The 13,313-nt window shown below is 45.9% G+C and overlaps 1 protein-coding gene across 1 annotated transcript in view; it reads left to right on the forward strand.

The window, feature by feature from the left end:
• The window catches only part of LOC119397690 (thyrotropin-releasing hormone-degrading ectoenzyme), a 139,483-nt gene that overhangs the window by 15,445 nt on the left and 110,725 nt on the right, over nt 1–13,313 (forward strand). The window contains exons 12-16 of the mRNA XM_049416663.1: nt 150–244; nt 1,705–1,838; nt 3,538–3,593; nt 5,507–5,654; nt 6,697–6,776. Coding sequence (XP_049272620.1) covers nt 150–244; nt 1,705–1,838; nt 3,538–3,593; nt 5,507–5,654; nt 6,697–6,776 — 513 coding nt within the window. The remainder of the gene's footprint in view (nt 1–149; nt 245–1,704; nt 1,839–3,537; nt 3,594–5,506; nt 5,655–6,696; nt 6,777–13,313) is intronic.

The following is a 13,313-nucleotide window of genomic DNA, read 5'->3' on the forward strand; positions in this document are numbered from 1 at the left end:
GCCTCGTTTACATTATAAGGATTGTGCACATAGGCAAGACATTTTCGATATTGGATGTGTTCCAATACTCACCGTAGACGGCTAAATAGACAGCTAAGTGGACAGCGGCCATCTTACACAGCCATTGTGAAATTCTTCCTTATTTACAGGAAAACCACCTGGAACATTCCCATGACGTACACGACCATGTCAGAGAAAAACTTCGACGAGAATGCCAAGATCGAATGGCTTAACAAGCGAGAAGGTGAGTGCGGCACTTGCACGCTCACAGAAAGTGGGTTCGCTCTTAACTCTATCGCATCTTCCATTACGACCTTGTTGTAAAGTAGGTTAAAAGGCGCTCATCGCTGCACACGAAATGAAAGAAGGCGAAATCACAAGACACCAGAAGCAGTACACGCAGTACTTGCGTTGCGTTACGAATTTAAGCTTTATTCATAAAGACCAGGTATACCTCGATGGAAACAGCACGGGGCAGAATGAAATACGCACGCGACACAAGCGCTGTGCTTCTTCCCTTCTTTCCCGTCTCCGCGCTGTTTCCAACATGTACCACCTCCATGGCCCCCCTTCAGTGTACCCTTCTTCAACCAGGTCACATTCAGAAAGCATAGCCGAGAACTTGCTGTAAGTAATCACGTGTCACCGATTCTTAAAAAATAGAAACTGCGTATAAATATGAATGCACTTAAGTAAAATGTTGCAACTTTAAATGGAGCTTTTTGTTGTTAGCAGATTGGACCTGCTTTTCTGTGCACTATAGCATTTTAAAAAGTAAAAGCCAATGAATGCACAAGTCGAATAAGCGTACTTGGCTACGTGTGCGAATGATAAAAGCTAAGGGCAGGCGCGCTTTGTCGCCGTGTGGTGACAAAGGTGGTAGGCCTACGATGGCAGCCGCTGACATTCAGAGTTCTTCAACCATACGAAACTCCCTATAAGTTCCATGTATCACAAAATGGCAACACGCCGTTGGCCGAAAATCGCGAAGTTTGCTGATTGTGGTGCCTTCTGTAGCCAGGAAAACAAACCAATAGACGCTATTTTTCATTGTTGCATTGCCCAAACCTTCAAGAGATGTCGCATTGATGAAGCAAGCAGTGATTTTACGTTTGTGGCTTACATTTCGCAAACGGTACTTCAACCACAGAACTCTTCGACCTTCCTTGTCAAGCAATTCTAATTCTTGTCGCGGCAACTCGCTCAAAGACAGCGAATACTGCAGCGATCGTGGCAACGAAATGTGTTTTCTGCCGTCGCTTCCCTGTGGCTTGTCCGTTTGCGGTCCGCCACGGTGGATCAGGCCCGGGGCTACGGTGCTCGGCTGCTGACCCGAAGGTCGCGGGTTCGATCTCGGCCGCTGCGGTCACATTTCGGTTGAGGCGAAACGGTAGAAGTCCGTGTACTGTGCGATGTCGGTGCACGTTAAAGAACATCAGATGGTCGAAATTTCCGGAGCCCTCCACTACGGCATCCCTCATAATCATATCATGGTTTTGGGACGTAAAACCCCAGATATTATATTATATAATGTCTGTTTGCTATCCTCCGCGAATTCGTCTATGGGCCTGTTCGTGTTTCAGAACAGGTATGATTAAATAACTCTAGACGACAGCACGTACCGATGCAATCACGAGCCCGGTTCATTTGTTTTAGAATGCAAACCAGCATAAAACGAAATCTCTCGCACCTGCGCGCGTTCAGGGAAACTCAAGAAAAAAGTGGAAGCAGGCAACCAGTGGCTGATAGTGAACATCCAGCGCGTTGGTTACTACCGGGTCAACTATGACATCTTCAACTGGAGGCTGCTGCAGTCTCAACTGAGAGAGAAACCCGAGGTGGGAGCCTCGATTTAAAGCACGACTTTGTTGTTGAAGTGTGTGTCTGAGACCTTTTGTTTCGCTGAGGTGCGCTCCTGGCCAAGTCATGTCCAAATGATGCGTGACACTATTGCGCACGCGCAGAGAATATAATAATGGTTATGACGCTCATCTGTCATATTAAAAGTGCGAAAAATATATTCCCGAGCTACACTAATCTGAGCCAATGCACGTGTTAGACCGATAGCGAGGAAACCGTGCCGAAAACAAGCGCAAGTAACGTATGTACCCCTTATATTTTTCGTGTCCATCTTTCCTGCACTGTTACGTAGCTATAAAGGTGGCCGGCTTCCTGCAGAGGCATGATGTGAGATATAGTGCTATAAAAGAGGCATTTTTTTACATTTTCGATAAAACACAATGTTGCTTAAAAGCGAACGAATGCGAGCCAGTTGGTGAGAATTTATGGTTATAAACAGCGCGAAGAAGACGCGGACAAGAAAGAACACAGGACTAGCGCTGACTGCCAACTGATGGTTTATTGTTAAAACGCGCAAAATATACACAGATACAGAAAAAACGGGGAAGGGAAACATCAGTTGGCAGTCAGCGCTAGTCCTGTGTTCTTTCTTGTCCGCGTCTTCTTCGCGCTGTTTATAACCATGGATACAATGTGGCTATTACGAGTCGGCGAAAGGTGCGACTCCGGGGGAAAACTGGAGTGTCGAGCGGGGGCTGCTCTCTTTGCTTTCGAGTGTCAGACTGGCTGGAGCATTTTATCGCTTCGCCTTCTCCTTTTCTCACTTCTTGTCTCGCAGCCGGCTGTCGTAGCATGAGAACACGTGCTCTTCCTCTCGCTCTCTCTCTCTGACACGCACACGCACACGCTCACCAATTAAATTGAACGATCTGCAGCGGCTGAAACTTTGGTAGAAGACAATGGCTCCTCTCCATGCGGCACATGATGTCACACACGCCATGTTAAAATGGCGATCGCCGGCGGTGGACGGGGTTTATAGGCGGCGACTTCTAGGGCTTATTTTGCACTGAAATATTCTTTTACAGTGCATTTTTCATATAGCTCTAGGCAAAGTAGACACTCTACTTGTCTTCTTCGGGAAAGGAACCGCAAATCGTTAGAAGAAGAAGAAGAAGAAACATGTATTTATGTCATGCCTTGGAGTGGTTAGGGTGGGTGGTGCCCCTCTTCCAGGGCCCCACTGGCTACAGCGGCTCGCCGGGCCTGGTCAAGGGTCGCCAGTTGGCTTCCCATTTCCAGTTCCGCGAGCGTTAGGTGACGGTGTTACGACCCCTTTAAGTTCTGGGTTTATAGGCTGCTCGAGTGTGTATTCTTTAACGCAAAGAGAAACTTTGGGTGGTCTCGACAGAGCTATGAGTAATGCAGTAGATTCAGTATGGCTGCAGCGTGACACATTTGAATAAGCGGTGGCCCGGCATGCCTGTCTGAAACATTATCTGGCTGTTGGCCTGGAATATCGCACTTCTACATTTGGACATATGGTGCGCTTCGGAAATATCTACGACTTACAAAAATTAAGTGCTCTATTTTGACATGGCATATTTACATGTGACGAAATAAAAGAAACAACTGCTCTAGAAAAGTCGTCGTTTTCATACTTCGCACAGTTTTCTGTTGGTATAAACTTCTTCCCAAAAGACACGTTACCAACACGTTTTCTCTTTCTCTCTTTCCTAGGCAATACACGTCTTGAATCGGGCACAGCTCATTGATGATGCCTTGGATCTTGCAAAGTAAGACTTGTTTGAACCATCCGTTCCGGTTAGGAATATCTAAGTAAGCGTTAGAGTGAGGCATTAGGCGAAATGCCAAGCTAAACTTCACCAGCGAAATACGCTTCGTTGACATTAAATTCTTTGCTTTACCATGAGACGAGCTTTGCGTCGGGAGAGCATCGCGGAGCGGTAATCAGGGCGGGAAGATACTATGCGAGTAGGACAGACGCTCTCTTACGACTGAAGTTTAATAGTGAATGGCGGGTTTCCAACAAAGTGTACGAGGCATGTGCGCAGTCAGATGGCAGAAACAATGCTTATACATGCAAAAGCACCGGAAATGCTAATTCCTGCTTAGATAACACATTTTGCACTGTGCAGCCGTAATAGGTAGGTCGGTAGGTGCATGCCACCCTTTGAAGAGGACGGCGAGTGTTTCCCGAGGCAGTCTCTTCTTCGTGACCCGCTTGGCCAACGTACCTAAACTTCAGCGTAGTTCAGCGGCGGAATCTTGTAAACGATGCACCAACTGGTCCAACGTATAATGCTTCTGAAAGACGGCATACTTTTTATTGCTTCTTCCAGTAATCAACATTTTTACTGGTATATGAGCGAAATAAGTTTTTTTTGAACGCTTCGCATGTGAAAATTCACTTTGTTGCCTTTTAGCCTGCCTTTAAGCGCATAATCTGTGTTTCGTCATGCACACGACCGCGGTATTTTAGTTTTTGGTAGCAGCAGAGAGAGCATTGACGGAAAACGCCGTCTACAGATTTAAAAGAGCGCATTATTACAAGTTCCTGCATGCTCCCCTCTCTCCTCGCTGTCTTCGTGAGTTCGGCGATTTATTCTCACCGTCATCGTCTCATATACCAGTTTTAGTAAACCGCTTTCTGTGGGCACTGCGCGTACCTGAGTCTGCGTGTTGCTGGTTGCCGCAGAACTGTATCCGAATATTTCTTTTTTTAGACTGGTGCCAGCTCTTTTTTAACGCCACAGTCATCCAAAAGCTTCGCGGTCACGCCTGCACCCTTTTACGTAATGGTACTTCGAAAATCTTCACGTTTCTGGCTTCGTGCCAGTGGGGCAAAGTATAGCCTGACGAATACTCACACAATTTAATTTGCACTGAATACATTTTGCTGATTGTTATTTGAATGCCTTACAAATACTATGAAAAAATCCGTAAACAGGGGGTGGGTGCTCGCGCTGACGTTTCGACAAGTTGACTTGTCTTCTTCAAGGCTGGAACTTCTTCAAGGCAGTTCCAGCCTCGAAGAAGACAAGTCCACTTGTCGAAACGTCGGCTCGAGCACCCACCCCCTGTTTACCAATTTTTCATCGCAAGCTTCCATCTTTCACTTCTTGCCGTTTTTTTTTTCTTTTTTTTTGGGGGGGGGGGGGAGGGGTTTACAAATACTATGATTGTTGCGGTTTTACATCCCAAAACGACGACATGATTATGAGGGACGCCATAGTGGAGGGCTCCAGACATTTTGTTTTGTGGTGTTAAATCTAAGTACACGGGCCTCTATGGCATTTCGCCTCCATCGAAATGGGGCCGCCGCGGCCGGGATTCGATCCCGCGACCTTCGGGTCTGCAGTCGAGCACCATACCGCTAGAGCACTGCGGTGAGTGAATGCATTACAAATAAATATTGCGCCAAGACAACCCAAAAACGGCGTAAAGCGCCACTAACATGTAGAAAAGAATTATAGGAAAATATAGGACACAGTACATAAACGCGCCTGTTGCCAAACTTGGGACATACATCCATCCGTCACGTCGCCGGCACACCCAACATTCTGTTTCGTAAGCAAATAAAAAAAGGTAAAAGTAGTAAATTGATATGAGAAATTTACACCGTTGACCAGGTCAGTTTCGATCATTGCGTTTTTCGTCATGCTGTTCTTTGCGTGCGTCTTCTCAGGAACGGCCACCTGCCTTACGACATTGCCTTGGAGTTCCTGGACTTGGTTCGTCCAGAAGACGACTACATGCCCTGGAAATCGGCTCTGGACGGCATGCATGACCTCGATTTCTTGATCAGGAAGACCAAGTACTACAGAAAGTATCAGGTCGGTATATCCTGGCTCCGTTTCGAAAATGCGGAAACAGATAACAGCGCCGTAAATATATATCGTCCGTCTTCGTAAGCGCTAACTTTCAACAATAGAGTTTCTTTTCACTTACGCTAAACTACCAAGAATCCCAGTGGCATTGACATGTTTAGGAGACGCAGGCATCAGCATACCATCCATCGCGCACATGCAACAAAAGGAATGGAATCTGTGCGTATGACGTAAACATCTGTAACGGGGCCATGTGTTCTTTTGCGTTTTTATGTTTGTAATGTGTGAACACGTGTCTTGTGGCGCACCAAGTGCAGGGTATGCGTGCTGGCGATCCCGAAAATAAACTCGGTTGTTGAAAGTTGGCGCTTTGTGTTGGTTCCTGTGTGGCTCGCTTTCTCCCTCCCTGGATGCGCTATGCCAATGGAAGTTACCTAATAAGACGCAAAACGCTTTTGCGCTTTCTTCTAAATGGAGAGTCGCACATGACGATTATAAAGGCAGAAACGCCACATATGATCGCTTTTTTTTGGCAATATCTGCGTCAAAGTGTGTGTTTATGTTCGTAATAATCGCTGCTTGATGCTTCCACTTCGCTGGGCGGGCGAGTTCTGGGCGGACGTTTTGTGAAACACTATGCGTGTGTGAGCCGTGTCACTACGACTGCAAGAATAACCGTTACCGAACGCGACCTATTAGGATTTATTACGGTGAAATCCTCACGCGAAGGTGGCCTCGAACAAAATCATGGCGTGAGCGCGAAACGTACAAAAGTATCGCGTGACAGCGTGCGCGCGAGCTCACTTCGTCTTCGCGAGGTTCGCGTGACGGCGCGCAAAGGAGAGAAGGCGGAGTGTGTGGCAAGAAGGATGCGTGCCAGGGGAAGCTGGACAAGCGCCATGCGAGACGCGACGACAGTCCGATCCTGACGTCACGTTTCAGCCTTTAATGCATCGCCATTTAGGCTTTCGCCTTCGAGCCGCCATAGCGATAGTGTAAGATACCTTCGGAATTCTTTTCATATTAATTATCATCAATTTCTTTGCAGGTGTTTGTGCGGTTCATTCTAGAGAAGAAGTTCGAAGCCTTCATACAAGAAAAGAACAGCAACCTCACTGTCGCTGACGAGTGAGACACGCTTCTCGCGTTTTTATTACATGCTTACTATTTGATTTTCATGCACGTCCTTACTCGTGCCCGTGGCACAAGCTCATAACAACGTTTGTTTTCGAGATGCAGGGCGGCTGTGTATGCGGGATAGCTAGCTGAATCCGGAAGAATGGGCCGCTGAACATTTCCTATAGCAATAGCGCATCAATATCTTTCCGCGCTAATGTTTCCAATAATAAGGAAGGACACGTTTGAATATACGCGTTTTGTCTACATTTCATTGGTTATTATTTATTTATTTATTTATTTATTTATTTATTTATTTATTTAGTACCCACAGCGCCAGAGGCATTACAGTGGGGGAGGGGTTTACAGTCAGTTTGGACAGTTCAATATTTTGTCATATATAAAGCGTGGAAAACGGCAATAGCAACAACAACAGCTACAGCACATCGACAACATAAGTTATTCACAGCAGTATGCAGTATATGTGGGAAAAAAAAAAAAAAGAACACTACAAGGTTGAGTCACTTCAACAGGAAAAATAAGTGATTTGCTATCGGAGTATAGCCACAATTCTCTTCTGCATACAGTGTGAGGACAAAAGAAAAGAAGAACAAAAGATAAGAACAGTAATACATACAGTACGTCTAAAAAAAAAGATCAAAGAAACAATCATTTCAGCAGGGCAAAAAACATTTCATTCGAAACTACGTTGACGATGTCAGCAGGTAACCTATTCCAGTCTTGGATTGTTTTTGGAAAGAAAGATTTCTTAAAAAGTTCCGTGCGGCATAGAACCTCCCGTACTTTTCGCTCATGGTCCACGCGTTGGGACCTATAGTGAGGCGGCATTATATACATGTCTCTCTGTATGTTAATCGTACCATAGTAAATGGAATGAAAAAGCTTCAGGCGCAGCTTTCTGCGTCGTTCTACCAGGGTATCCCATTTGAGTTCTTCCTTGGTTCTTGTTGCACTGAAATTAATTGTGTATTGACGGGACACGTACCTCGCACCGAGATTCTGAACCCTTTCAAGTTTACCAACGTCGCGCGCCGTCGTAGGGTCCCACACTACACAAGCGTACTCGAGGACGGACCTCACGTACGTCTTGTAGAGTAGCTCACGTGTGGACTGACTGAATGCACCAGAGTTCCTGCGAATGAAGCCCAGCATTTTTCCCGCCTTTCCGGTACGTAGTTAACCTGCTTCTGCCACGATAATTCTGGGGTATACCAAACACCTAAGTATTTAAATTCGGTTACTTTACCAATTGCAATGTTATTCAGGGTGTAGCAGTAATTTAGAGGGTTCTTCTTTCGAGTGAATGTCATATTGACAGTTTTCGTGAGGTTTAGCTGCATGCGCCACCTAGTGCACCATGTGCTGATTCGATCGAGGTCTTGCTGAATCAGGTTGAGGTCTTCCGTACCGTTAGTGATCCTATAAACCACACAGTCATCTGCAAACAGCCTCAACTGCGATGTCAAACCGTCGCCAATATCATTGATGTACAATAAGAACAGCAAAGGTCCCAGGACGGAGCCCTGGGGTACACCAGATGAAACGCTTTGTGCCCGTGACCGAACCCCATTTACAACCACGAATTGCCGGCGTAACGTTAGATATTCTTTAATCCATGAGACAACCGCCGGATTTATTTTATATGTGAGCATCTTTTCAATGAGTAATGAATGGGGTACTGTGTCGAAAGCTTTCCTGAAATCGAGGAAAATACATTCAACCGCAAGCCGTTTATCTAATGCAGAAGCAATATCATTTGTGAATTCCAATAATTGGGTAACACAGGAAAAACCTTTACGAAATCCATGTTGGGCTGACGTAATCGCAGAATGAGTATTCAAGTGAGCTACAATACTCGTGAATAGAATGTGCTCCATTATTTTACATGCAACGGATGTCAGCGATATCGGGCGGTAGTTTGAAACGTCGCTTCTAGGGCCGGACTTATGAATAAGGACCACAATGCCTGCTTTCCAATCATCAGGAAGAGAAGCTTCGAGTAGTGACATATCAAATATAACTTTCAAGTACTTTGCTATCGATTCAGCGCATGATTTAAGCAGGAAATTGGGTAAGTCGTCAGGACCACACGCTTTAGAAGAGTCGAGCCTTCGAAGCAACGATTCAATGCCGTGTGTACATATGACAACATCATCCATGTCGCTTATCGTTTCAAGTACCGGTGGGACGTCTTCAGAAGGCATTACTGCAGGAGTGAAGACGGAGCAGAAGTAGGCGTTAAAGCATTCTGCCTTGTCAGCGTCTTCGCGAACAATGACGTCACCAGACACGAGTGGAGGGATAGTTACAACATCCTTGCCATTCTGCTTCACGTGCTTCCAGAACACTTTTGGTTTATCTTTTAGTCTTGTTTGAATAGTTCCCGAATAACTGTCTTTGGCAATGCGTGTTGCTTCTTTAACTTCACGAGTTATTTCTTTCAGTTTTTCTCTGTCTCTTTTGAAGGTTTTCTGCAATAAGCGCGATAAGTTCGTTGTCTTTTTTGTGTGAGCTGGCGCAAGGTTTTCGTAAACCAAGGCTTGCTTCTACCCTGTCTCGCCGTCAACACCCAAGTTGGGACGAACAGCTCACGTAATTCGAGTATTTTCTGCTTAAATAACCGCCACAGCCCGTCCACACCCCTACACTCGGCTTCCGTTTCGAACACTACTAAATAAGCCTCTAATGCTTGATTTATACAATCGAGATTGGCTTTTTTATAATTGTACAGTTTTCTGTTAGCATGGTTTTTTGTTTTAACATAGGCCAGCGACATCGTCGACACGACAGCGTGATGGTCGCTTATGCCAGGAATCACAAGCGTTGACTGAACAAGTTCTGGTCGATTGGTAAGCAGAAGGTCTAAAATGTTGTTTCCCCGCGTTGGGGTGAGGACTAGCTGATGCAGAGCATGCAGGTTGACCATGTTCATCATTTCTGTATTGCATATTCCAGTAACTGTGGCGGTGTTCGATGCATCCCATTTCAAGTCCGGTAAATTGAAGTCTCCCCCAATGACCACGGTATCTGAGTGAACTTCATCAATCGCACTTTGAAGTCGAGTGAGAACATCCGGCGATGCATTAGGGGGACGATAAAAGCTACATACTGTTAAGGCGATGCGGTTCGGAAGTTCTAGTTTGCACAACACTACTTCACTCATGCCAGCATCAACGTCAATCTGGGAGGACCTAATGCTACTATCAATGAGAATGAACACACCCCCTCCATGACCGTTCCTGTCTTTTCTGTAGCAGGTGTAACCAGTTGGAAATACCTCGTGATCACCAATGTCAGGATCTAACCAGGATTCCGTACCGAGAATCACGGAAGGCTTAACAGTTTCTACTAAGGCGGAAAATTCATCTCTCTTATTCTTTATGCTCCTGCAATTCAGCAGAATACTAATGTTCACAGAACTAGACTGGCACGGTCACTTCTGTGGGGTCACATGCATTGTTGCATCATCGCAGACAAACTTCTGCCCGTTCAAAAGAAGGTAATCGTACCTAAGCATAGCTTTCGCGCCATCCTGTTTTTGTGCTTTTGCATATTCCCACAAAATTTTTCTTTTCTTTCGTACTGCTTCGGAGAAATCTTCGGAAATGCTAGTCCCAGTGCCTTTTAACTTTCTTGCGTTGCTTAGGACATGCTGTTTTTCTTTGAAAAATGAAAATTTTGCGATGATGGGTCTGCTCCTCCCAGCTCGAAAACGTCCCAACCGGTGTGCCCTTTCTATTCCTATAGTGGGAATTCCTAACTTCGAAGAACAGATATCCAAGATCTGTTTCTCACACTCCGCATTTGTTTCGTTAGCTCCTTCGTCGGGTATACCGTGAAAGATGAGGTTGCACCTTCTGCTGCGGTTTTCAAGGTCGTCAACCTTTGACGTTAGAGACTTCAACGCTCGTGCTTGAGTCTCACATTGTACAACGCACTCTGCAACAGACGATTTCATTTCATCAAGGTTTGTGAACTTAGTTTCAAGGGATTTGATACGATCACCTAGATCGTTTATAGCGAGCTTGTTTGCAGCTTGAACGGTTTCAATAGCATTTAGTTTATCCTTAATTATGCTTTGACCTGCTAAGAGCTGCTGCAGTGTCGCCTCGGTGGACGGTCCCGGATTCACCTCTACGTCGCCACATATTAGCAGAAGTAAAAAATAAAAGGAGAAGCGACGCAGCAAGCGAAACTGTTTCCGCGAACGGTATTGCGTGCATGAATGTGACAGAATGCAGTCAAACAACTTTTGGGGTGAAACCGGCAAGAAAAAAGGGGAGCAAGAAAGGGGGTTCCGTATGACTCACCTGCATAAGCAGTAGAAACAGCGTGAAGCGTACTGCTGCAGCCATGCCGGTTTCACGCCCCACTGACGCACTGAAGAGCCCCGCTTTATGAAGCTGACCGTTATCGTCGAGCCGGTAATCACTCAGATTTTCACTGGCAGGAATCGCACATGCGCCGGAGACCGGAACGTCTGGTTGCGTCATCCCGCTGTCGTCATCAGGTGCTACGTTGGTTTTAAGGGTTGTTCCTCGTAGTCCTTGCGTTGTGGCTCCTTCCGGTGGAAGAAACGCTGCGGCTTTCCTGGGACATTGTCGTGTAGAAGCGCCGTTAACCTGCATAAGCAGTAGAAACAGCGTGAAGCGTACTGCTGCAGCCATGCCGGTTTCACGCCCCCATAAAGTCACTTCATACCACGAGTGTGTTCCCTGCACATTGCTTCAACTTGTTAAGCGTTTCAGTCTATTTATTTGTAATAAAGAAAAATGCAATTGCAACCGAATGAAACAAGGCAAGTGCAACGGAAATCGCAACAGATATTCAGCATTGCCTATTGATAAAATTGCAGTTGTGATGTCGTACGCCGGCTTATTCTATCGTTATTCTCCTTCTGTTCCAGCCTGCTTCGCAAAGCGATTATCATGAACTCGTGCTACTTCGAGAACGAAGCTTGTCTGGCATTCTCAACGAACAAGTTCAGAACCTTCCTGAATGAACCTTCCAAGATACAAAAGTGAGCATTTTTATCTCTAACTTAAGAATTCAAGGAAAGTATCTTTTTTAAAAAATTATATTGGACGGCCATAGAACTTTTTTTTCTGCCACCAAGATGGAAACTGATGAACATCACATCTAATGAACTGGGAAAAATATCTTGAATCGGCCGGTAGAAGGAGTTATGGAGCTTTGACAGGGAGTTAGTTCAAAAGAATTAGATATAAATAATGAACTTTGTCCTGGCTACACGTAGACGCGGACAGTCTACCATTATTTAACGTGACCAAGCGCCATAAACTGAACCTTCGAGTCATCTAATATAAAGCAGTTCTGAATACACAAAACATTTCTTTGTATAAGTAATCTTATTGGCCTGCCTGATTCTCCAGTGATATCACTGGCTGTAGTATTGCTCTTACGAACTTAGACGAATATGGGCGCAATCTACGCCCACAGAATAAATTACGGGGGATTCTAAGAACGCGAAGGCCATAACGATGTGGAATGCAGCTCGGAGGACACGCGCGTGACGTGTCGGTACCGTGCAGTGGGCTTCTCAAAATGCGTGAGAGGCCAGAAGAAGAAGCCAAAATTGCACCCCGACTAGACTCGACCGTCTGTTTGGCAGTCGACAATGCAGTCGACTGAGGACTTGAATGTTATTTAATGCGCGTCTCTCACAACGCAGCACGTAATGCCTTCCAAAAAGTCTGGTCCCCGATTGTGCAATTTAATACATTACCAAGTGACTTTTCGGCTTCGTGTGTTGCAGATGCTACCGATGTTCTTTTCTCGTCGTTCTGCGCAGGGCTCTGCGAAAGAATCCGTGGCGCACCATGGTGGTGCTGTGCCAAGGCGTGCGTCTTGAAAATGGCAGCCACTGGCAGTTCGTGCTCGACCACCTGGACGACGCCGCGCACGGACGAAAGCAAACGCGCCACCGTCAGGGCACTCGGAATGCACCAGGAATCGATCCCGACTCATAGAGTACGCCTGCACTTGCTTGAACCTCAGAAAGCGCTGACTGCAATGCGGCGTCCTGTAAAAGTGTTTAGTTCTGCTTCTATTTTGTATCCGCCATTAGCGCTGCCTGGTTAGTCAAATTATTCCCGTGCAGTCCCACTTGGCTTATTTATCACACGATGCAAGGAAAGCCGCGAAAATGCCCCATCGCATAATCACACGTTAAGACTACATGACTATGCAGACCAAAACAGAATAATATATTTCCGATACGGCGCCTTTGTCGCCGGTAGCCGATTTGGTGCCGCAATTTTACGAGTCGTTAATTTCGTCATTCAAGCGCTTCCCTTTGAGTGACGATAATTCAAGGGGAAGCGCTTTACTGTTTGAAACGAGATCGGGTTGCCTTAGAATGCGAGTTATAAAGCGAGATTCAGTAAAGAGGAACAACAATGCACATGCTGCGGGGAAGATAAAGAAACGGCGGAGCATGTTCTAATTGAATGTGGAGATATCCACCCAGGTGTACGTTTGGGCACGAGCCTACATGAAGCCTTGGGT

Source organism: Rhipicephalus sanguineus, chromosome 6 (genome assembly GCF_013339695.2).
Source record: "Rhipicephalus sanguineus isolate Rsan-2018 chromosome 6, BIME_Rsan_1.4, whole genome shotgun sequence".
NCBI classification, from domain to species: domain Eukaryota; kingdom Metazoa; phylum Arthropoda; class Arachnida; order Ixodida; family Ixodidae; genus Rhipicephalus; species Rhipicephalus sanguineus.